The following is a 25,799-nucleotide window of genomic DNA, read 5'->3' as shown; positions in this document are numbered from 1 at the left end:
TCCTGCCTGTGTTGAACTTCGGTCATATATCACCTCCCTTTTCTGTCCTTGGGTACTCTGTCCACTAAAACAGAAATACTCTGAAATGTGCAGTGCTGTGTCCAATGAAAATGGTTATTACCGCCACCATAGCACCGACTCAGGGCTGAAGGCCACCAGATTCATGTCTCCTGCACCAAAATTTAAAATTGAACATGTGGTTTCGGGCCCCCTGAGAACAGCGTTAATCTGATAATATTCTCAGATTTTAGTGAGGGATTGCATCATCAGAGGTCAGTTTTATTAAACTGCAATGTAACTTTCATTTTAATCATGAACTTCTGCCTTTAAACACGTCTAATACTCAAATCAGGGATGTCTTACTGAATGATGCTCAACAGTTTTTACTCTGAAGTGACATAAGGATTGTGGGAAGCCCTGTGCCCGCCTGCAGGTTATTGTCATCGCTCTGTCAGATAATATTTTGGGTGAAGAGTACTTACGTGTGTGTGTGTGTGTGTGTGTGTGTGTGCGCGCGCGCGCGCGGTGGGTCTAGCCTGATTGCGCGCCACATCTCCGTCAGTGCGTGTGCACGAGTGTCCGCAAAGCCGCTGCTGCTCCTCTCCAGGCGCGCAGAAGCATCACCAAACTTTGATGAGCTGTAACCTTCCCCAAGGCAACAAAAACCACCCGGTCTGAATTATAACTGAGAGGATCTATTTTTTTTTTATTTTTTTTTTTTAAAGCGATCCATAACAAGGTGCGTCCGCTGATTCCGGGTGATTAAGGTGAGTAACCAGCGAGCTTCAAATTAGAGTGGTGTGCTTCCCGTGCGCGTTTTTTCCCCTGAACGACTGCGTGTGTGTATGTCCGACTTTGTTTTGCATGATCTACAAGTGTCTCCAGAACCAAAGTGTGCCTGTGCAGGTGTAATGTTTTTAAATGACCGTGATCATACTTGCTTTTTTAATTTGTATCAAGAATTCAGTGGTGCTTTGCGCCTTGTTTGCTCACCCCTGAATGTCACAGGCATTTATCGATTTATCCCCATGAAAGTCTTATTCCGACGCTTTTTTTTTTTGCAACCCAACAAACAGGTGTCACAATGGAAAACACTCCGGTGGAAATTTTCAAAGAAGATAATAAGTGCCTCTCCACGCTGCCGGAAGACTGCCCAGGGAATTCTTCTGCTTGGGTGTCCGGATACTCTGAGAGCCGCAATGTGACCCACGATAATGAGAGCTGGGAGCAGGAGAGCATGTCTCCCATCATCCCCATCATCACTGCAGTCTACTCCGTGGTGTTTGTGGTCGGATTGTTGGGCAACTGCCTCGTCATGTATGTGATCATCAGGTAAGGTCATTTTTAAGTCAAATAAATTTCAGATACTTTGTGCAACAACATAAACACAGACTTTTTTTTTTCTGTAGTCTGCCAGAAATTAATATACTGTTGCTGCATGGGTAACTGGGAAAAGATAAGAGGCAGATATTCTCTTTTGGCACATGTAGGGACACATTTTTGTGTATTTATTTTCCGTATAAATATTGCTCTAAGGCACTTTCACCAACTGAGCTCTGACCTCTAGGCCATCTGGTCTGAGTCAGTGGTCGTCTCAGCTCCTGGATTTTGTTCTTGGATGCACTTTTTGGGACAAATATCCAGATGAATTGTGTCACCAATAGGTCTCAAGACAGAAAACAGGTTGAGTTTTGGCAAAGAAAGGGTTAAGATGAATGTTGTCATTTCTAATCCAACATTAAATGTGAAAAGCACGGCATTACAAAACTGATCTATCTCCCTCACGGCCTGAAAAGAGCTCAAAATCTTCATGTAGCCCATTTTATGAATCCAATAACTCTCAAGACCTCCAAAATATTCTAAAAATTTCTCCACGTCCGGCATACATGGTATTAATTAAAGCTGAAACCAGTGGTGCTTTATCAAGCTGATAGCCTGCTTGGACCTCATTGGACATTATTTATGGTCAGTGAGAGCAACAAATCTCATGTGATGTAATGTGAAGTGCAGCAGTGCCATCCAGTATGCTTCAGTCCATAGACAACAATTACCTCAAATCAGATAAATCGCTGCGCCTGTCAATAGAAACCAGTTTTATCACCTCAGTTCCAGAAAAGACTGTTCGTTTTGCTCTTCGGTTGCTCCCTGTAGGGCGATTTCGCTGATAATAGAAGAGGCTTTATGTTGATTTAGTGTAAACAAATATCTGGAATTACACAAATCTAAGATCTACAGTCAACATGAGCCACAAAATACATGTTGAACGAGGCGAACAAGGTTTTAGTCGAGGCAACTGACATGGCAGCGCACTTTTCATTTCTTTCAATGGGTTTGCATTGTTGAAGCTGCTCTAATCAATAGTTTTACATTCACACGAGATCAATACCACACGCATTTCGGAAAGTGTCACTTGTAGTAGAGAACATACAGATAGTCATCGCCAACATTTTGATGGCACGTTCAGTTTTATCCATTTCATGTAAAGCTACCGTTGGCAGCCGCTTAGCTCAAAGCCAAAGTTGCTATTTATACACATTAAACAAAAGTGATGCAACACATTAGTTAGTGAACATTAGAGTTGCTGGTTGGCAGATTTTATTACCTAAAGACAGAGGCTTGCTATTTCCTTCTGTTTACAGTCTTTATGCTAAGCTAAACTAACGAGCTGCCTAATGTAGCTTCTTATTTAACAAACAGACATGAGAGTGGTTTCAATCTTCTAATCTACAATAACTCTAATAAGAAAGTGAGAATTTCCCGAAATGTCAAACTTTTCCTTGAACATTTTTATTAGGCTACTTTTCTTCTTTATATAATCAGTTTATACTTAACATTCATTATAAACAACCCCCCCCCTCCTCCTCCAAAAAAAAAAAATATATATGCCTAATGTTATCCTGTTGGTGCCGCCGCAGGTAAAACTTCTAACTCAAATTCAAACTTTAAGATTAAACTTGGCAGGTGACCGCATAGAAAAATGCCATCAGAGTGAATGAGGTGTAAAGAAGTTGATTGGACGTGGTCTGCAAGCAGCAGCGTTCTATACATAACAATTACGAGAAGTGCCGGATGTTTAATTCATATTGAAGAAGAAAGGTCTTCTACAGAGTCAGGGAAGCAATGAATGGCTGCCGAGGCCGTCTGGGCGGCTGGTTAACCCTCCTCGTGTCTCCACTCTGTGTCGTAACAGGACAGGCCCTTGTGTTCTGCATGTTTAACAGGTACACAAAGATGAAGACGGCCACCAACATTTATATTTTCAACCTAGCGCTCGCCGACGCCCTCGTCACCACCACGATGCCCTTCCAGAGCACGGACTACCTTCTGAACACCTGGCCCTTCGGTGAGGTGGTCTGCAAGGTCTTCATCTCCATCGACTACTACAACATGTTCACCAGCATCTTCACTCTCACCATGATGAGCGTGGATCGCTACGTGGCCGTGTGCCACCCCGTCAAAGCCCTGGACTTCCGCACTCCCATCAAAGCCAAGATGATCAACGTGTGCATCTGGATCCTGTCGTCGGCTGCGGGGATTCCCGCTTTTGTGCTGGGCGGCACTCAGACGAACAGCGGTGAGGAAGCACTTCCGCCGGGAAAAACATTTCCAATTTTCAGCCAGCTGTCAAAGTATTGGAAATTCACTGCGAGCTCGTACTAATAAAAATTTGGAGAGCATTAATATATTCTACCACTTCCGTCTGTCCGGAAAGAGTTTTCCATTAGCCGTACATCATGCACGTCCTTCCTGAATATTGATGATGCCAGAACAAAAAGTGTTTCGAGCAAAATGTTCCCTTCTGAGTGCAGATTAGCTGTTCCATAACAGCCCGATAAATTCACAGCAGAAAGGTGCAAAGTAGAATTTGATTTGCGACAAAGTAAAAGCGCGCTTTGTTATTTAATGCACGTTCTCTTCCTCCTCTCCTTCCGCAGACATCACCGAGTGTGCCTTACAGTTCCCAGAGCCGTACGCATACTGGGACACGCTGATGAAGGTATGCGTGTTTGTCTTTGCCTTCATCGTGCCTGTGCTCATCATCACCGTGTGCTACTCCCTCATGGTCCTGAGGCTGAAGAGCGTCCGGATGCTGTCCGGCTCGCGGGAGAAGGATCGCAACCTGCGGCGGATCACCAGGCTGGTGGTGGTCGTGGTGGCCGTGTTCGTGGTCTGCTGGACGCCCATTCACATCTTCATCCTGGTCAAGGCTCTGGTGAGCGTGCCCGAAACCACCGCCATCATGGCCGCCTACTTCTTCTGCGTGGCTCTGGGCTACACCAACAGCAGCCTCAACCCCGTCCTCTACGCCTTCCTGGACGAGAACTTCAAACGCTGCTTCAAGGACTTCTGCCTCTCGGCCAGACGGAAGGGGGACAAGGTGTCGGGGAGCAAAAAGACCCCCAGCGGTGCGCGGGAGGCCGCTGTTCCCCTGCAGAACCCAGACGGGACTAGCAAGCCGTTATGACTAGCGGTGGAACTGTCTTCGATTTCCCACATTGGAAAGGAAGACTCGCATGACCTGGGCTTAACGCACGTCACGTCAGCAATGTAGACTTTAGACGCTATTAGGAAAGTTGATTCATTTTCTTTACCGCCTGGGCTTTAAACAGTGCCAAGATTGATATAGTTTCGATTCACCGATCGAAGAAGCGTTCAGAAATCAGATTCAAACTTTTCCATAAATCCACAAAGAGCTACTCTGTTTGGCAACTTCAACCTTCTGTCCTTCGACTGTTGACACTTTTTCCTTCAGTAGTTGATGATTGTAGTGAGAAAGATTGCTTATTTATCATTTAAACTAACAGGTGGATGTAAACTAGATGACAGTTTTATTGAATTAGTAAAAAAAAAAAAAAAAAAAGACCAAATGTGATCAAAGTTCATCTTCAGCAGCATCTATTTCTATCAGTATCTATCGTTATGAAAATGCTGCTCATTATTTAAGTGGATTATTTAGCTCCAACAAATAGGAAATGAATCACTTAGTGCATTAATCTGCTGTCATTTTGATAACTAAATAATTGATTCGGTGAGTTTTTCAAAGTAAAAGTGGCAAACATTTGCAGCTTGTAGCTTCTAAAATGTGATTTCTTTGTTACACTTGATAGAAATCTGAGCATCTTTCGGTGTTTTCACATTTTTGTGTCATTTCACAGAACGGTTAATCAATTAATTGAGAAAATAGTCAGCAGATTAATCAACAGTAAAAATAATCATTAATATTGTATAAGAGGTCGTCAGATAATAATGCTAAGACTCCCCAGGCAGGAGATACATAAAAAGTATTGATTTATGTCTCTCAAGTGTTATTTATTATCGTCAGTTCCTCCTGTAAGTTTTCTCTAACCAAACGTGCCTTGAACAGTCCAGGATAACATGTTTATAGCAGCGGAAATGATTTTAGGAAGAATTACTGGATGCGGCCAAGCGGCACTTCATGTATAAAACATTTGTTTGTTTGTTTTTGTTTTTCAACTACATTTAACATGTCAATTGTAGAGGCATGAATCACCGACACGCACCAAGAGCCTTTTCACTCCTGTGAAGAGACTGACGGAGACTAAACAGTGCTGATGGACCGCAGTGTTAGAGGACTGACTCATGGTAGACTTTGGAGTTGCATAAGAGTCAGTGGGAGATTAAAAAGAAGGGAGGAAGAAAAAACAAAAAAAGGCTCATTCTGCTGCATCAAAGCAGGTTTAACAATGAGAAAAGTTAAAGGGAAAATCCTGGACTTGAATGTGCTTTTAAAATTTGACAGAGGGCTCTCAATCAGCTTTGACCCTGGAGTTGTGTCCAGGCTGACAAGTTGTTGTATTTATAATGAACATGTGCTTTGGATAGCTTTCACCATGATACGCATAGTCCTGCTGACCTTTCATGCTATTCATGTCGTGCAACCCGAAGACATGAATGGCTGCTTTAACATGTTGTGCACATAGTTAAGCACAGTATACTCTGACAAATGTACAGTATGGTAGTATATATATATATATGATACCTTATTTTGTATAAATTACAGAAAAGAGATTTTTTTTTTTGCACAGACATCATTGAAATATATCGTATTTGTAGCATGTCAATGATCATTGCTAAAACCAACATCAGCAGCCATATATGCTCGATGGACTGTGCTGTTATTTTGAATGTACTGCAAATATACTCTGTATTATATTAATCATGGTATAAATCCATCGGTCTCATTAGACGACAACTTCAGATAATATTTAATGAATATAGAAACACTTGCTTTTTAAAGAAAATGTTAATAAACCCGCAACATGTATACAGAAATAAGAATAGATGAAGCACAGCTGTTCTATTAATTTAAATTATAAAAAAAATAAGAGACATTATTCTGAATTTACACTGTGACCAAGGCATTGTTTTTAATTTTTCAATCTCTGCTCACTGTTTAAATCTAATACTGTATATTGGCTTTGTCTACTGTCATTCGAACAAGACATGTATTGACAAAACATCTTGTCTGTGAAGTGCTTAATATTAAAGCAAGTCTAACAAATCCACATCGATTCCTCATCTTATTGTCAGATTTAAATTGTAAGCGCTCTGTCGTGTGCGTGAAAGTCTCCAGACACGTCTCTCCGTCTCGGCCGTACATCATTGATTTTTGGATATTTAATTTTTTTTTTTTTTTTTTTTAAAGAGTAAACTTTCTCTCACTGTGGCTCATCAAAATCACAGTTTGATGGTTGTCTGCACAGAGATGAATTAGGAGGTGACGGTCTGCATGGCCTCTGCAGTTTCAAGTATTTAACTGTGAGCCAGCTGCTCCCTCCAGAGGAAGGAGAGTGTAATTACCACGATAAGGCAAAAATAAATTTAAAAAAAATGAAATCCTACAATGATTGATGGCTGCCTTCACGTAATATGGCATGAACAGACGTTTCACTGCAGCCATCTATGTTAGTGTTAACACGACTGACAGACAATGATGCCAATTTTCCCATCAACACATTAACATTGAAGTCATCAATATTAAGCTTTCACTGGTTATCATGGCTTCACAGATGTAAGGCTCATATTGTCCTGAAATTGCGTCGCAGGTTTGGAGTTTTTAGACCGAGGACAACATCTGGTTGATGCCTCCACAGCGAAAAGGAGCTGGTGAGCCTTTATTAATTAACTATTATCCTCCATGTTGGATCATTCCTGGCTCAACACTAAAAAAATATAGCAATGTGCAATATTTCAGTATAACATCAGCTGAATAATGATGATTTGACCACCTCTGAGAGGAAGCCACAAAATCAGATAATAAAACAGGAAGTACCTTGAATTAATTTTGTCATTTTTTTTTTGTGCAGCTTTTCCCACATTATGTGTGTCTGTAGACAGCCGCGTATGCTTCTGTTTCTTTTATGCTTTTATGTAACATCCTTTTATTTATTTATTTTGATAAAATGCTGCACGAACTGCCGCCAGTTTACATCCTCAACCACCTCAGTTCCTGTTCAGCTTCAGCAACCTTTCAGGTTCCTTTAACCAGTCACACCTTGACATCCATCATTCCCAGTTCACGTCACTTTACTTTTTCATATGACTGTATTGTTCATTTTATGACATTTCCTGATTGTTTTCATTGCACTTTAAAGATTTTGTCTTTGTGCACTGTAAACAACTGTAAACAAATTGACGCGAGGCCCTTTGTTGCCAAATTCACAAAGTAATTCACATTTAGTTGAATGACGGCAACCAATTTACTCCGCTTTAAGACTGGGGTTTTTGTAAACCAGATTGTAAACCAGACTGTGAATTGAAAAATACTCCACATAATATATAGGATAAGGTAGCCTCATATGTGTTCAAATCTTTATTGACATGGCCCAACATCACAAATCACAGGCTTTACATTTCTGTAGAGCTTGACACCGTCTACCAGTTTGGATAAAAACAAACTCCCAATCCCCAAGGGATTAAAATCCTTCTGGATGTAGGGCGTTTTGGGCACAGATATATAGATAATACTGAAACAAAAACACACAAAAAAAAGAGATGCAGTAACAGACGCAAATATGACATATTAAATGATAAAAGGGTTGGACATAAATGCCCAAACCTGAGTTAAATGTTCTGTTCTTCACGTGTTTTGTCGCTTATTGTCTGATGACGTCAGAACATTTCTGCCTGCACAAGCAACGAGACGCGAGTACATTCATATGAAGAAAAACAAACAAACAGAGAAGTAAACTTTTACGAGAAAAACACGCAAACAAAAGGAGCGATTTGGGTGGAGGGGGGGCGGGGCGTATCCGTGTCCGATCACGTGACCCTTCTTACGTCACCTCGAAGTCTTTTCCGGGTGTTTGCTTTCAGCGGGACTCTCGGCACCCCGACTAGCGCGGCGCTCTTTTACGCTTTTGAGCCCCGATTTTGCCGAAATGAATCGTATATTTGGAAGAGGGCAACCCAAGGCTCCGCCGCCGAACCTGACGGACTGCATAGGAAACGTAAGCGTTATCCTGAAGTAACTTTTTTTATTTATTTATTTATTTTTTAACGCGCTGTCGAACCAAGTAAACAAAGATGGAGGCTGGGTTAGCTCGTTGGTTAAAGCTCACTTCATGAACCGTGAACAGGGCCACGATCTATGAACACCGGCGATTTCGTCAACACAAACGATCTTTAATATCCTACGAATTAATTACGTTTTATGACGTCGGGACAGGATTATTAAAACCAGGCGTTGTCCCCTGACGCCTTTGTACCGCTGCTAATCAGTCCGTGTACAAAGTTTTTTTTTTTTTTTTTTTTTAAACTAAACAATGAGTGTTTCTGTTCAAGGTCGTGAATAAAGCATTATGTAATTTTGAGCACTAAATTGAGCTATTTTGACGGATTTAGTGGCGACACAATGTCCTGTGAGTCAGCTGACCGGCAACCAGTTATACTGGTTGGGTTTCTGGGCCCAGCTTTTATTCACTGTGGAGGAAGAAGCAAATTATTGGAGAAGATTAATGGTGATCAATTAGGCCCCATGTATATGTGATAAATCCCTTTTTTTTTTTTTTTTTTTTAAGGCCCTGATTAAGATCCTACTGTTAATGATCAATAGTCACACTAAACTTAATGTCCTGCTCTCTGTCCTAATTTCCAGGTTGATTCTCGGACGGAGTCCGTCGACAAGAAAATCGCCAGACTAGATGCTGAACTTATGAAGTACAAAGATCAGATGAAAAAGATGAGAGACGGGCCGTCAAAGGTGAGATTTTTAATGTCCTGTGCTGCTGTAATAAAGGTTCTTATTTTGAAATCCTTTGAGGTGCAAAAAGTCCAAAAAAAGTCACCAAAAAAAAGTCCAAACAGTTCAAATAGAAGCAAAGAGCAAGCAGTCGATTTATTTCAACACACACACACACACACACACACACACACACACACACACACACACACACACACACACGTGTAAGTGCATTATTAGTTATTAAGAAAAATGTGTTGTCGCATCATTTATGCTGGAAAAATCCTGTACAGAAAAGATCACTAAATGCTGTTCTTCTTGTTATTAAGGCTGATTGTTTATTGAACATTTTAATACTGTTAAGAATATAATAAGTACCGCAAAATCAAAGCAATACTTTTTTTTTTTTTATAGCATGCTGTCAGAAATGCGGGCATGTTTTTCCACAAACCATTTTTTATTTATAGTAATCATTTTTAGGGTTGTAACTTTAAGGAGATAAAGTCTCAAATGTTCGATATCTTTACACAAGAAGCCTTAAAAGCACTTTTCTGGGACGAAGTTCAGTCTGAAAACGGGCAAAATTCTGAATTCGGTGAAGAAGAGTTCAAATCTGACCAGATGTTCGGTAACATGTTTTCATACAGACACATGTGAGGCGATACCAAGACGTATTCAGGTTTAACACCCTGTCTTACTTGTCATATACTTCCGTCAGCTTCATGTTTCATGTTGATCATCAGTTGATAGAATATAATAATAATTCCTAACTTTTGTTCCGCATTCGTTAGAACATGGTCAAGCAGAAGGCGATGAGAGTCCTGAAGCAGAAGCGACAGTGAGTCATTTTACTCCCCAAAGTCAAAGAGTGTTTAAATTACTGAACATGTAAAGCTTCAAATTCCTTTCATCTAACTTTTTATTTCATCGTTTCGTCCTCCAGGTACGAGGGCCAGAGAGATAACCTCATGCAGCAGTCGTTCAACATGGAACAACAAAACTACACCATCCAAACCCTGAAGGACACTAAAACCACAGTAAGAGATGAGAAACCGTGAACCGCAAATCAAACTACTGAATAATACAGATTTTATTTACTGACGTCTGTTTTTCTTTTAGGTCGATGCCATGAAACTCGGACTCAAAGACATGAAGAAAGCCTACAAGACCGTGAAAATTGATCAGATTGAGGTATTTTAGGGGGCGGTGGGGGGGGGGGGGTACAAGTTTACTATAATTGCAGTTAATTGTATTCACATAATGACCAAATTAAATGTTGGCTATAACTAACTATACCATTTATCTGACATTAAAATGATCTGATAAGAATTTATGAAATATCAATATTAAATTCACATATATTATTGAGGAACTATGGGATTAAAAAAAAAAAAAAACAACACTCTTAAGGACAAATCGTATAAAAAGTTTTTAGTCTTTGTCACTGAGTTTATTAATGAGAGACAAACATTTTAATGATTTTTAATTGTCTTTAATATTCAGGATATCCAAGATCAGATGGAGGACATGATGGAGGATGCCAACGACATTCAGGAGGCGCTGGGCCGAAGCTACGGCACACCTGAAATCGACGAGGACGACCTGGAAGCAGGTCAGAAAAAAACAAAAACATCACCGTGTCCAGATTTGTCTTCGATACCGTGATAAAGACAGTAGAGTACAAACTAGAAAGTTATAGAACAACTTTATTCGTCCTAATTTAGATTTATACTATTATACTGTATGTATTATAGATAAATCAGGTATTTCCACTCATATCTAAGGCTGGGTACTTAGCTATGATACTTTTGTTACACCGACAGAACTGCTGTCATGCTGTCCAATATTAAAAAAAAAAAAAAAAAAAAATGTCTTTCAATACCGAGGCTTCATCCACACCAACACTTTTGCTGCGTTTATTCAGGAGCAAATCTCATCAGCGTCAGTGAGACAACGCTGTTTACAGGTCGCCCTTATTTCGCTATTTTTTTGGCGAGTTGTTTGCGTTGCAGTAATCGGAGTCTAGTTAACGTCCACTTATAGGCTGCGTGTTCGCTGTTTAGAGGACATCTGGAAATAGTAAGAGCAGAATATATCCTGGGTTACACTCTCGCCCTCTAAACTGAATGAAAATGAAATATTTGTACCGTATTGTGTAAGTTATCTTTCTTTTTGTTAAAATAATTTTATAAAATTGCTATGGAAAAAAAAAGTAATATCCCTCTGCACATTAAAGCTCTGAGGCATTCAGGGTGTACAGTAGATTTTAGCACTTAAAAGACAAAACTTGACTTGTGGTGGGTTTTAATTTGATGCCAGAGATAAACTATAGCGAGGACTTGATGAGCTCAGAACCAAAAAAAAAACAAAAAAAAAACAAATGTAGTTGATGAGATATGAGCCGATAAGACCTTCTGATCAATGCCCTTTATCGTCCTCTTTAACTGCTGGCGTGTCCACAGAGCTGGACGCTCTGGGAGACGAGCTCTTGATGGACGAAGACAGCTCCTACCTGGACGATGCCGCGACTGCTCCTTCCATCCCAGAGGGACTTCCTGGTGACAAGTCAACCAACAGGGTACTTAACAGCTCTGGGATTTTTCAGTTTTTTTTTTCTTTTAAATGAGTTTTCTAATTAGTTTAGTTTTCATTAACGGGTATTCTTCTTTTTTGTGTTTCAGGATGGTGTCCTGGTAGACGAGTTCGGCCTTCCTCAGATTCCCGCTACATAAAAGCTGCAATCAGAACACTAAAGTGTGAATTTTACATGTATCATAACCTCTTTTTTTTTTTTTTTTTTTGTATTTATCCAGCTGACACTCCTGGCCTTAGTAGGCAGCAATGAAAACCAAAGCATACTCTGTCCAATGAATGATGGAACCTGTAACGTTAAATTAGGCATCTTTAATTAAACCTTGTGATTATTATTCTTTATAGCTGAGCTTGTGTCAGTAAGACTGAGGTGTTTAATTGGGATTCTCTTAACTTTGTACATTTTCTGTAGCGTGAAGCTGCAAAAGAACAAAATAAATTATATTTTTCAAACTGTAGTAAACATGGTGTTGATATAGTGACATCAGAAATTCATCGTTTGTACAAAAGTCGCTTTATTGTCAAGTTGAACAAGTGGATGCGCGGAAGCAATAACTTGTCACAAAATAATTGATCAATGACAGTTGTTAGCAAAAATAGAGATTTCTTTCAGCTACAACGAGTCCAACCACAGCGTCGTCGTTTTATCATCACCAGCTCAGCCTGTACGTGTGAGGGAAGATTCTTTGATGCAGATACTCCACGACGCTGCTCTTGTTTTGCAGTTTGTCAAATTCAAAGTAAGGAATCTGGAAGAAAAACGGAAATAACTGCGTTCAATTATTTAAAAAAAAACAAACAAACAGAAGGCCAGGAGATACTTGAATTTTAGGATTTGCGAAGGTCTTACCTGAACCACTTCGTATCCCAGGAGCCGCAGATGTCGCTGCTTGATGGCCTCTTTTCCGAGCAGCTGCCTCATGCTCGTAGTAAACCTCTTTTGTCCATCAATACAAAGAGCGATCCTAAAAAAAAAAACAAATATCAAATAAAAACTACAGCGTCTGCTTGACCAGCTAGTTCTCAAAAGATGAACTTTACATTTCCTGCATTACGGCAGAAACCAACCCGGTACCGTATAAAACATTTTTACCTTTTGTATACATTGTCGGCGTGACTGGCAGGCAGCACGAATCCCTCCTCATCGAGTTTTATCTCCACATCTACAGCGACGCGGCAAAAAAAAAAAAGTTACGGCCCTCGGTAGATAATCTACAGAAATATTCAGGAGGTGAGCAGATGTTGACCGTTCGTTACCGAGTGTGTAGCAGTACGGCGTCAGAACTTTGGATCCGAAGTATGAACGATCGCCGAGCAAATCCACGAGCCCGTTTTTCACCGAGTTGTACAGCTGTAGATCCACCGGCGTCTCCAGCGAGCGACTGGACACGAGGAAAGACTTGACGCGGTATTTCGGAAGGAGCCTGGGACCCTGACGACGAGATAAAAGACAAAACAGACGCATTAGTTACGTTACACATCAAAAGGTGATTTCCAACTGCAGAATATCCATCCGTGATATAGAGGTTTCGTTGGTTCCCTTTTCAACACAGAGAGACTCTTTAATCCGATTTTTAGAAATGTAGAACATCTGTTGATGCTGAAGCCTTCAGAATAAAAGTATCTCCTCAAGTCATCCCGGGACACTTGACACAGGAAAGTCCTCACAACACAACAGAGAGGAATAAAAAAAAAAAAAAAAAAAAAGATTCCCACATGAGTGACAGCTGGAACAAAACTTGGGGGTGCAATCAGCAAACAAAAGCAGCATGGAGAACTGAGAGGAGTGAGAATGACTGAAAGAGTGAGATGTTTACAAGTTCAATTCAGTTTCTGGATGTGTTTTTGAAAAGTGCTATAGAAATAAAGTGTTATTATTATTATTATTATTATAATATTTGCTCTAAAAAAAAAAAAAAAGAAGTGAACAGAGCGTTAGTTCATCAAAGAACCGGCTGGATTTCTTCAAACCTTTCTGGAGAACAAGGCATCGTTGGAGCAGGTGCAAGGCATTAAATCTGTTCAACTACATCCTGGACCTGTTTGGATGCTACCTGCCTTGCTTGGTTGGTAAAATAGATAGTTCTCATTTAATCTAGTTCCTTAAAAGACACATTTTCATATCTGGACTCTGAATTTGATTTAAATGGATAATTTGTATGACATTTTTTTATTCGATTACCAATCATGAACATAATGATTAGTGTTTTGGTTAAATACAACAAGTCTTAATTGATGACAATTCATTCATTGTTTTGAGTTTTGTTTACCTTGCGCCTTTTGTTAGTGAGGTTATTTTGGCGAGCCATCCCCGAGCTATCTCCCCAACCGATTTCCATTTAATATATTTGATTTCCTATTCTCCTGTGTGGCAGCCCAACTCTTATTTGGACTCTTCTGGGGATAAACCCACGTTACGAACTGTAATTACCAGGACATAAAAGTCAGGGAGTAAAGTTTGAACTATTTATTTTTTTTGCAGCTTATATGATGTTCAGAGAAACTGACAGAAGATGGTGAGTAAAGCCATGTTTCACAACGAGATACACCAACTTCACGAGCATAAAAGCATCATGAATTATAATATAATATAATGATTGGGGCTAGTAGAATTATTATTTTTTTTTAATATTAAAGGACCTCAACATGTCAGAAAACAGCAGGAGGAAAGTAAGACAGCAGGTGCAGGTTATATCACACAACTGAAATGCTCTGAATCTCACTGACTACGTGTGTTTTCAGGTTTCTGTCATTTGTTCCTTTGTCGTTCAACTTTGAAAGTACTGAACCCTCAAATGTTGTTTTTGAAGTCTTTACCTCGTAGAAGGAACACTCCAACTTCACGGTCATGTAGAGCTGAGTCAGCTGTGCCAGAACAGCCCGGTCGATTCCCTTGCTCGGCTCTAAACCGTAGAAACAACACAATCAGCAATGTTGGCATCGTTTTGTCGTAATCGTGCATTCATGGGGAGGCTGCGGACACCGACTGCAGGTGTGTGTGTGTGTGTGTGTGTGTGAGCGTGTTTTTACCTTGCAGCTGCTGCAGGAAGTAACTGCTGAACACTTTGGAGACAAAGTTGACGGGGAAGCGCTCCACCAGGATGCAGGCGTGGAGCAGGTTGAGCAGCGCTCGAGGCTGGAAGTGGGAGAAACGCGTGTGCAGGATGGTTTCTATTTTCCCGAACACCTGGCCCGCGTTGGGCGGGAGGTACCCCAGCTTCCCGAAGGCCATGATCTGCCGGGCCACCTGGCTGGTGCTGTAGTCGTTGGCTCGGTACACGAAGCTCTCGGCAACGGCGTCGAACACGGTCGGCGACAGGATGTTCCTGCGGCCGAAGAACTGCATCACTTTGGTGACCGTCTCCGGGTGGGAGGTGAAGGCCACCGTGGGAACGTAGCGCTCCATCGCCTCCACAAAGTAATGATCGCTGTGACCAAAGTGCATCAGCGCCCCGAGTACGTGGGCGAGCTCCTCGTCGGTGAAGTGAGGTACATGTCGCACGGCCCGCTTGCACAGACTGATCACAAGAGGCACGGCCTGCGTCTGATTCAGGGTTACCAGAGCGCTGAGCAGCCCGCTGACGGCTGCGGGATCCATACGGGAGGCGACGGTCACAGCATGGGTGTGCATGGCGTTCAGCAGGTCCCTGTGTTTTCCATCTTCGCCCACGATGCCTTGCAGAAGTCTATAAACGGCAGCGAGGTCTGCGAGGCTCCACTGGGCGGGCTCCTGCCTCTGAATCTGCTCCATCACCTGCTCCAGCGTCACGCTGCCTGGGCCCTCCACGGCCAGCGTCGCCCGGCCCAGCGCACACAGCTCCTCAACGCTCATCTTCCCCCTGTCCAGCCTGCTCTGGCTCTCCGACACCAGCCGCACCATCAGCCCGCTCCAGGGATCCAAGTAGAGGCGCGTGCAGGCCAGGAGAGCAGACACCAGCCCAGCATCCGTCAGCCTCCCCGAGTCCTGCTCCAGCTGGAAGCACAGGGCCCGGATGGTGTCCTTCTCCAGCACCGCGGGATCCTTCAGGGAACCGCCGTCCTGCTCCAGGTCGGCCACACGGTGAAGCGCAGCAGCAGCCATGGTGTCTGACATGATCTCCATGGGGCGCAGCAGTTTGAAGACCTGCAGGGAGGAGGAGCACATCCCCAGGCGCTGCCGGAAAGCCTGCTCCTCTACAGAGGTGGGCCGGTGCAGCTGGGTCAGACAGAACCGAGGGACTGAATCGCTGCTGGCGACAAAGGATGGTTCCCTAACGGTGGTGGCGAAGCTCCTCGTCCCGGACTCCGGTTGGAGCCTCCGGCAGCCCCGTCTCCGGATGCACCGGCCGGCTGACGTGCACAGGCAGGCCACACACAAGGACCGACCCGTCCTGCCGGTACTCGGGAGCCCGGCGTGGCAGACGGGTCCAACGGAGTAACGTTGGATCCAGAGCCCGACCAGCTTCAGAGCCATGATCCCGGTGCAAGCGCTCCTCACGACCGGCTGAAAAAACAATTAACGAAGCATAAACACTTTGAAACGAAGCGCGTGTTTGAAGTTTGCAAGAAAGAGGCATTCAAATCTAGTTTAACCGGAACCAGAAAGGGAAACGACTGCGACCTCTCCGCCCCTCCTTCCCGACTCTTTAACTAACCAACCTTGAGGGCTGCTGTTAGCTGTTAGCTTCCCGGCTGGCCTAGAAGAGTCACGCTGCTGTTGTAATTGTTAAACGTGTCGCGAGGCTCGACGCTTCAGCTCAGTGATTATTAAACAACAACAACAAAAGCTAGATTAAACGGGAACAAATTCATACCTGGACCTCCCGACAGCTGCAAAGTGTCACATGAACCGGAGATACTAACACACGTGGTTCCATAAAGGAGCGAGAGGCGTTCAAGTCACCTCGGAAGTTTTGCAATTCGATAGTGCGACGAGTCAACCTGGTGTTTTTGTGCGACTGATTTATTTATTTATTTATTTTTTAAATTGGCACTACTTGACAATTCAATTGATGGAAAATTACGAAATTGAAACCTTCCACGCGGGCAGAAGAAAAAGTTACCCCCCACGAGAGGAAGGGTTGTTTGATTTTATATTAAAATTCGGCTGAAATACATATATATATATATATATATATACTAAATCACGGGCTTTATTGCATTTAAGATCCCTAAATGTTAACTCGCTTTGATATCAGAAAGTCATCGCCTTGCTAAATACTTTTAATAACCGCTTTACCTTTTAAAAGAGGTGTTATTTAATAATCGCTTGTAATTCCTATCTTTCGGGTAGCACTTGAATGCAGCACATTGCAAGTTTCTTTCAGACACTAGAGGGCGACGTAACCACAAAACCAAAACGTTTAGGTTTGTTTACAATTGGTCAGCTTTAATATACTCATACTAGTATACATACGGTCACCAACAACAACCTTATTAACGGTTACGCTCCGCCAAAACTCAAGTCTTTGTAATTTACTTTATAATTAGTCTATGCTGTAATTAGCGTAGAAATCACAGGAGGGCCACTATCATAAGGTGATGTACGTCCTCGGTTAGCAGCAATACTTTTTGTCATGTGGACTGATGTAGTCGTCGGGATTCATTTTATGACGCTCGTCTGACAACTCGATGCCTTCACATGTCTGTTAGGTAAGTATTTTTTATTCCACAAGGCCAATCCCCGTACGATTCGTCATTCACCCCTACATGGAGATAATCATTGCGTTCGGGGCAGATTTCTTTTTTGATTTATAAGCCGCAGCGTCTCCCACCAGCTTTCAGTGTAGGTCCTATAAATTTGCCCTTTTACAGAAAGAATTCGGTGCATGCCAGTCAGCACACGCTGAATGATTTTGGTGAAAGGAGAGCAGACTTGTTAAGACTTGACCAACTCCCAAAAAGTGGAGAAAAAAAATGGTGCTTAAGACTTTTTTTGTCGTAGCCCGGAGAAAATAAAGAGAGTAACGCAACGCTTATTTCAGTTGTCATTTATGGAAGGGAAACAGTCGAAGTACATCCTGATAAGAGGGCTTTATTTAAAAAGTTTATGTTATAAAATGTAAAAATTCAGCTAAACCCGATCACGTGAATTGCAAAGACTTATCCCTTCGAGCTTCCAAAGTGCTGCCACTTCACATCTTTACATGACAGGGGAAAAAAAAAACAACAACAACAACAATGACATTTTAACTGCCCATTCAGATTATTATTATTTTTTTTCCCTTCTCATCAGATGTGTACATTTGGCAATACTGGAAGTTCACAGCAAACAGAGTGGATAGTTATTGCTTTTGGCTTGTTTAGACTGGGGGAGAGTTGAGACATGCAGCACTGTGATCTAGCTGACGGTGGAGAGGCGAAGGAGGAGGGGTTCAGAGGAAAGACGCTGGTGTGGCTCTTTTAATCGTCCTTATCCTTGGCGCCGTGCTTTAGGATGCGTGTGAACTCCACGTAGTTGAAGTTGCTCTTCTTGTCGATCGGAGCCTCCCTGAAGAGCTCGTCCACCTCCTCGTCTGTAAACCGGTCGCCCATTGTTGTGAGCAGCTCTCGGAGGTAATCTTCCTGGATGAAACCTTGCAGGGGGGGGAACAGTCGGGGAAAAAAAACCAAATCATTTAAAGTAGGGTATAACCCAAAAGTACATCGTTTAAAGTTCCCTTTAAAAAAAAAAGAAGAAAAAAAAGGTCCCATTTTCTTCGTCAAAATTAAAACTAAGAAGGTTGAAGGATCTGACATTTTGACGTACACCAGGAAAGAAATTACAACGGTCACAATTTACCTGTCCCCTCCTCATCGAAGCAGGCAAACGCATTTCGGATCACATCCTCGGGGTCTGTGCCATTGAGCTTCTCTCCAAACATGGTGAGGAACATGGTGAAGTTAATGGGACCGGGAGCCTCCATCATCATGGCCTCCAGGTACTCATCAGTTGGATTTTTACCTGTATAAATAAACACGCATGGTGCACTTAGAATTAAAAAAAAAAAAAAGGGAGACGCTATCCGTTTTTCAACAGGTAGATTTGTACGGAGGGATTTCTTACTGATGCACTTTTCTGAGATCTCCATGTTTATTTGTCTGAAATATCCCCTTCAGATAATCCAACTTCAAACTAGACTGGATATGTTTGTTTCTAAGAAACCAGGGTCAAGTCTTTGAGCAATACAAAAACAAACAGACACTTTTCTCTGGTCATAAACCAAAGGTTTTTTTTGGGTTTTTTTTTTTATCTACTAGATAGATGGCTTCTAGTTCTCACACAGCAAACAGAAGTACACGCCCAAAAATAATAAGTGCAGAACAGCCAACGTCTTTACTCTTGACATTATCAGTGATCTAGTTTAAGCGCGGCCTGAATTTAGGACTCCTGCTCACCCAGAGAGGCGAGCATGTCGTGAAGGTCCTCTTTGTCGACGAACCCGTCACGGTTCTGGTCGATCATGTTGAAGGCCTCCTTGAACTCCTGGATCTGAGACTGGTCAAACATGGCGAAGACATTGGAGGTGGCGCGCTGGGGGCGCTTCTTTGTGGTCTTTCCCTTAGCCCTTTTGCTCGACATTGTGACTGTTTTGTTTCTGTGGAGGTAAAAAACAAAAAACAAACAACTGTTTATTATACACCCTGATGTGGTCTTACAAAAGAACATAATTAAATGTCAGTCAAACACTCTGAGTGACAGTTGTGAGTGTGATGTCAGATTTTTAGACAGTTCTTCCTCCTCAGATACTAAAAATTGAACCATGAATATATTGATTTTCTTCTAGATCACCTGAGCCTCTATCGCAAACAAATCAAAGGGTTCGTGAGACACTAATCAAATGATTGCTACATCTCCAAATGATCAGTAGTTGCGTGATAGAAAAACTAATGTGGCACCTATTCGGTCAATGATTCATTTTTCAGGTCTTTTTTTTTTTTTTTTTTTTTTCTAGCAAAAAGCCAAACATGCTTCAATTAAAAGTCTTATAAAGCTGCGAACTGAATTTTTGTTTGGACAAAACAACCGATTTATTGATTTAATTCCAATAATGAGAATAATTAATGCAACCCTATTCTGACTTTCTGTATTTACAGAAAACAGCCGGATTTACCGGCGAGCACTAAAGAACAAAACACAAGACAGAAGTGGACAGAAGCCAACGATCTGACCAAAAGGTAAAGTAGATCATAATGCTGCTCAAAATAAGATTTCGTTTGTCACGTCCACGACTCGGTGGCGGGGCAATTAAATGCTCTGGCAGTGAATCCCTAGTGTGGTGTCCCTCACTGAGCTATAAATGGAAATGTTCCTCATCTTTCTAGGTTGACCTGTTCACTGCCTTCACAGTCGGCAGGAAAAGTTACTGATGTGAGGACAGATGCCCTTATCAGGCAATGTTTTGAAAGTAGACGTGAACTGTCCTACATTCACATTTTTATGTTGACATTTGTTTTTTTGGGGTTTTTTTTTTGCTATTCCCTGCTCATGGACTTAAACCAGCTTTGAAAGCAAGTACCATCTTGACCTGATGTCTCTGCAGATATGCCGATATAGAAATTTGAGACCTCTCTCGCTTTAATCTGGCTTACATTTCGGAGTAATTAAGCCATAGTTTTAATCATCATTTTTTTTTTTTTAATCCATGGTAATTATTCTATTTTATTGCTTGATTTTTTTTTTTTAGACCTATATTTATTTATTTTGGCTGAGTTGATATTGACCGATTTTATCTAAGAAGGTTAATTACAAAGGTTAAGTGATAATTTTTTTTTATCATGTTCACGTTACTCAAACGAAGCAGAATCAAACTGCTTCTTTAGTGTAAAAAATAAATATAATAATAATAATAAAAAAATTATGGATAAGTAAACCTTTAAGACCAAATAAAATGTTCAACTCAATAGAGAATTAAAATAATAATAATAATAAAAAATCCAGCTGTGAATTAGAATACTAAAATAGAGTAAACAAGATCTGCCAAGAAGTAAAGCCAGTTAAAATGTAGGAATACAAATTATAAATAGAAAACTGAATAAACAAAATTCACACAAAAAAGTAAATAAAACTAGAAAGGAAAGTCTTGTTTACATACGTACAGTAATTAAAAAAAAGTACCTGCAAAGTCTTAATGGTTTGAGGCCTAGTTTGATTTCGCATTAACACAGAGCAGCCGGTAGAGACAACCAGCTTCACAGGTCTATTTTTATTTTGTATTATTCATAAGGACAACTAACTTTTACAAGTGTGAAATAATCACTCACGACTAATCAAGTTGGTGTCACCGCGTTAACTAATCGAGGCATTAGCCGCGCGGCTAACCGTTAGCCGTTTATTTAATGTTATAGACGGAGCGCTAAAAAAAAAAAACGGTGCGTTGGCGTGTTATATAAATAGAAACCTTCAGAAGAAGGACGTCGTATCGAGATAGCAGATTGTGTATAAGGGAGCTAACTAATGCAGGACCGAGAATTAAAACACGATCTTACCTGACAACAACCAAAATACTCGTCAGCTAGCCCGATCTGCTCTTCTTCTCAAACCACCGCCCTTCACTTCCTCATAATACTGTCGGGTTCCGCACAAAACATCGGATCATACCAACTGCAGGAAATAGGGGTCGATATGCCGGTGTAACGGCAATTATTGCTCATCCGAAACATAATATTTGCATCGTCATGGTCTACATACTACAGTTGGATGATTACTTAAACAAATCACATTCAAAAATTTACCAAATTGCCCTTTAATTATTAATCATAAAATACATAATGTATCTTGACACCCCCCCTCCCCCGGTGAAGTAAGTGTAACTTCCACAAACACTCCCTTGCCTGCGTTGACATTCCTCAATATGTCCTTTTAAGGGAAGAGAGAACACGTCTTCCTTTCTATTGTGCAATAAAGGCAAGGCATAGTTTAATGATCCCTGTGGGAAGACGGGAGTTATTGACAACACATTATTATTATTATTATATTATTATTATGTGGTATCACATTATGATTTTTTTTTTCTTATTTGATAAACTACACTTGTAAAATGCAAATTATAGTTGTCACTACAATATTCCCTATTTATTGATGTTGTTTGACAGGGAAAATAGTTAATTAAGCTTATATCTTCTACTTTACTGGCGTCATTTAGATGATCCTAATACCTCCATACTTAATTATGCTCTTTTGTAGCATGTGGCATTTATATGATCCTTTTTGTGTTGTTTGCTCTGTATTTCTTGGAGTAAATATGTGTTTATTCAGCCTTCTTAGCTGGGTTCCTCTTCACAAGGGAGATTTCAACTTCATTCGACCTGCTGGTTAATGAAAAATGACAGGAAGTTCATATACAAAGACCAAGACAATGAAGGAAAAAATGTTGACGGGATGGGTAATTATAGATCTTGACTGTCAAGCGTGGGTCAGACAACAGTTGGCGCCGTAAACAGAGGCTTACTGCTGCAGGACTTCTAAAGCAACATCTGTCTTTTTTTGTCCAGCTGTCACATCACTTTCAAAGCTTATGGTTGAACATATACCACGATCGTCATCGCATAGCTTAGTGCTAAATGTATTACTGCGTCTAGAGCTGTATAGATAACTGGAATGACCGCGTTGCCACCATTACACATTCAAACTGTAGTTTATGTCTGTCCAAACTACTATTGAAAGTAAACAATGCTTCAAATATTTATGTTGCTACAAAGAACCACAAATTCCAAATACAGTCATCATAGTTTCTAGATGGACACCTAAGATTGGTGTCACCAGCTCAGTCTCTGATTACATAGTCCCTGGATCATAGGGTCCTGATATGGCTACCGCTGCGGGCCATAAAAAAAACATCTTAAAAAGATGTTAGTGATGGTCAAAAAGGGGATGAAAGCTTGAAAACATGAACTAAATTATTTCAGATCTGCCTGGTCCTTTCCTCCTCCTCCTCCTCCTCCTCCTCCTCCTCCTCCTCAGTGTCTATTATTGTGTTGTATTTGTAAAAAGTAAAGTGATAAGTAAAAAGAAAAAGTTCCTTCTGAAAACCCAACTTTCTTTTGAATGTCTGGTTAATTAGTCTGAAACTATGCTAGGTTGCGAGAGATGAAATATAAATCATTAAAACTGAAACAGAAAAGACATTCTCTAATTACAATGAAACTTTTTCAGTCTCTACCTCTTTGCATTTATACGTAGTAACATTAGATTTTGTAGTGCTGCAGTAAACCACTAGAGTGCGCTACTTTCATAAGAAACTTCCCATTTGCTCAGTGATAGTTAGACCAATTCTTGAGGTAATTAGTCGTTTGTCTCAGCATGTTATCAGTCCTGTAAGTGAGTTTAGTGAATATGTTCATGTCTAACTTCATATAGGCTCCATGTATGGAGGCAACACAAAACAGGTCATAAAAATAGTCTCAATAGATCCCCTGAGACGCCCATACAGCTGGAATTTCCTGGACAGCTGAACTCAGTCAGATACTGCAAACACAAACACAGTCCGTGTAGACCTGATTCAGTTAGAGAAAAGTTTGAAAAACTGAAACCACTTGTGTTTGTTTGTGGAAAATGGACAAAACATTAGAAACACCTTTCAATATAATGCAGGATAAAACAACCACACTGCTATCTATACTACTACTACTACTATTAATAATAATAATAATAATAATAATAATGATGCATCATATTTACATAGCACTTTCCAAGATACTCAAAGACACCTTACACGTTAAAATGATCAAAGACGACACAATAACAATATATTTCACACATTAGAGGAAGCTAATGAAATAAAAAAACACGCAACAAAACATGGCCATCAACTTCCTGACGAAGTGTCAACAAACATACAGTTGCAGATAGTCTCATTGGATTGTATTAGATTATAATGTACTCACGTTAATAAACCAATAACAGAATACAGGTTTGATTATTCCGGTTATAAGGTGATAAAATTCCCTGTTGATAATAGTGAAGCACTAACAGCTAAAATAGATTTATGCAGCATATGATACCCTTCAAATACCATGGGGGACACAATCGGATGAAGTCATTAGATGACTGTGTTATCACATTAGATATGCACTTCAGTTTGTCTATGGAACTGCAGAGGTTCAAGGAAAAGACTCTTCTGTATCAGCTGTGAGTAACAACTGCGTGTTAATTGGAGCTTCTTGTCAGATGAGAGTGAAGCCAAAGGATGTTTGCGATAAAAGCTACAGAGAGACTGTATGCTATTCTTTGACAAGCAGCCATGTGTACTAATCCTGTAGGTTACTGTGCCTTTAGGTGTCCGACGGGATGATATAAATATAGTTAATATAATGCCATATGATTATTATTGCCACATCTTATATCCTCACAGCTCAAGGGACATTGTGTGACTCTTGCATACACAGGATAAGAATATATAGTTAAGCCCCAAATTATTCATGCCCATGTCAAATTTTCATGTCTGGTGAATTTGTATTCGACCGGTAGGTTTCATCATCTGTAAATGACTTAAACAAGTGACAAAACTTTGGAAGACATTTTGCCTGAGTCCTGGCAATCCTGACTATTGACTATAATGTCCATGTTTTTTGATAAATTTTTTACTAAAATGGCAATGTCCAAAATTCTCGGCATTCTCATCAACTATAACTTGAGAACAGCTCATGCAGTAGTTTTCTAGACCATGACTAGTCCATTGCAAGTCATGGCTAAAACCAAAAAGCTGAGTGAGGAACCCTGGTTGAGCTGTGTGTCTGCTTTGTATTATGGACATTATATTTTACATTGAAATGTAAAAAAAACATAAATAAAAAAGGCAGGGTCAGTAAAATCTGTATGTTTGAGTCTTTGTAGGAGAAAATCATGATCCACTGCATTGAATGGTTTCTAAATCACCACAAAAAGGGCAGCACTGCACCCAGATAATTAATTCAATCTGTACAAATTAAACGTATTCATTTGTGAGGTTTGTTATTACATAATTACCAGTAAAAACAACTCCTACTATTCCAGTTTGGGAACGTTTATGCATGTTTCCCTTGTGCTAGAGATTTAGACCTAGAAGATGCAAACAAAATGCTGTTTATCTGTTAAATCTTTGCTTTTCAGTTAATCCCGGCAGTTTAAATATGACATGTTGGCAAATTATTTAGCAGATTAATGTAAATTATGTTGCACTTACAAAATTAATCCTGTATTGATTAGACTGCATGAATACTGTGATCCTCTTAATGTATTAGCTCTCTCGGTGGTTAATGGTGGGTTGATCTCTTTTAATGTGCTCACACCTCGCATAGCTGTCATAACATTTTAGGTATGTTGTCATGCTGACTGCTGATCATTGTATTATGTGATGGGTGAGGAACACAAAGGAGGAATGTTCAGCACAAAGGCCTCAGAAGTGTTCAGTGACGTGGTATTTTTGCCATGAAAACTAATCAGAGGTTTGTATTGAAGTCAATGTGCCAACATCTGCAGCAGCCAAGTTAAATGTACCAGCCAAATGGCCTACAGCATAATTCATTTCAACAGGAAGGACAGTTAAATCCATCATAACATTCAATTTATGATTATGTCATACTTTGGGTTAGGGTTTTGAGTCTTTGATTGACTTTACTTTCTCTTAGTAGCTGTTTATGATCAGAGGGGACAATATTTACATCCACAAATGAGTGAGACAGAAAGAGAGAGTGACAAAGAGATAGTTGACTGGCACTTGCTGAATGTGAAGCAAATAACAACGGCATAGCTAAAGTTAGCAACAATCACAGCTGAGACTGGTGCTGTAAAAAGCCGACACAAGGCGGCTAAAGAGCAGTGGCATAATGTGGGCTGTATGCCAACGAGGTCTGATAGACTTGTATAGAAATTCAAAAACATCAGAAATACTGGATTAAATATAAAATCCTAACACTGGGGATCATTGAGCCTCAGAAGAAAGTTGGAGGATGTGACTGATTTTAAGATATAGACTTTGTCATATTCATAATGTATGACTTTTCTTTTACTTTGTAGGAGATTAAACAAATAGAAAAAATAAATAAATGAATGTAAAGTCAATGTAAA

General features: G+C 40.6%; 4 protein-coding genes across 4 annotated transcripts; 2 read left to right on the top strand and 2 right to left on the bottom strand.

Annotated features, from left to right (window-relative positions):
* Positions 1-577: 577 nt before the first annotated feature.
* Positions 578-6,523, top strand: LOC138619684 (delta-type opioid receptor-like). The gene is made up of 4 exons (XM_069696335.1): positions 578-767; positions 1,077-1,332; positions 3,222-3,574; positions 3,936-6,523. Exons 2-4 carry the CDS (start codon positions 1,085-1,087, stop codon positions 4,463-4,465), a joined length of 1,131 nt encoding a protein of 376 aa, XP_069552436.1. The 5' UTR covers positions 578-767; positions 1,077-1,084; the 3' UTR covers positions 4,466-6,523.
* A 1,797-nt stretch (positions 6,524-8,320) lies between these two features.
* On the top strand, positions 8,321-12,247 carry chmp5b (charged multivesicular body protein 5b). The gene is made up of 8 exons (XM_069696334.1): positions 8,321-8,471; positions 9,119-9,223; positions 9,994-10,040; positions 10,146-10,239; positions 10,322-10,393; positions 10,706-10,814; positions 11,665-11,780; positions 11,884-12,247. Exons 1-8 carry the CDS (start codon positions 8,403-8,405, stop codon positions 11,932-11,934), a joined length of 663 nt encoding a protein of 220 aa, XP_069552435.1. The 5' UTR covers positions 8,321-8,402; the 3' UTR covers positions 11,935-12,247.
* Positions 12,248-12,289: 42 nt separating this feature from the next.
* Positions 12,290-16,623, bottom strand: fastkd3 (FAST kinase domains 3). Its single transcript, XM_069696333.1, has 7 exons — positions 16,588-16,623; positions 14,825-16,277; positions 14,612-14,697; positions 13,052-13,226; positions 12,888-12,957; positions 12,645-12,759; positions 12,290-12,543 (listed from the first exon to the last, which is right to left on the bottom strand). The coding sequence occupies exons 2-7, from the start codon at positions 16,245-16,247 to the stop codon at positions 12,445-12,447; spliced, it is 1,968 nt and encodes a 655-aa protein (XP_069552434.1). The 5' UTR covers positions 16,248-16,277; positions 16,588-16,623; the 3' UTR covers positions 12,290-12,444.
* A 1,125-nt stretch (positions 16,624-17,748) lies between these two features.
* myl12.1 (myosin, light chain 12, genome duplicate 1) lies at positions 17,749-21,340 on the bottom strand. Its single transcript, XM_069696332.1, has 4 exons — positions 21,242-21,340; positions 19,151-19,350; positions 18,555-18,716; positions 17,749-18,348 (listed from the first exon to the last, which is right to left on the bottom strand). The coding sequence occupies exons 2-4, from the start codon at positions 19,332-19,334 to the stop codon at positions 18,176-18,178; spliced, it is 519 nt and encodes a 172-aa protein (XP_069552433.1). The 5' UTR covers positions 19,335-19,350; positions 21,242-21,340; the 3' UTR covers positions 17,749-18,175.
* Positions 21,341-25,799: the final 4,459 nt, after the last annotated feature.

The sequence above is a fragment of the Brachyistius frenatus genome, unplaced genomic scaffold (genome assembly GCF_029030835.1).
Source record: "Brachyistius frenatus isolate BFR_SWC_R1_liver_20210118 unplaced genomic scaffold, ASM2903083v1 Contig_21, whole genome shotgun sequence".
Lineage (NCBI taxonomy): Eukaryota > Metazoa > Chordata > Actinopteri > Embiotocidae > Brachyistius > Brachyistius frenatus.
The sequence above is the reverse complement of the archived record's forward strand: the minus strand, read 5'-3'. Positions and strand labels throughout refer to the sequence as shown.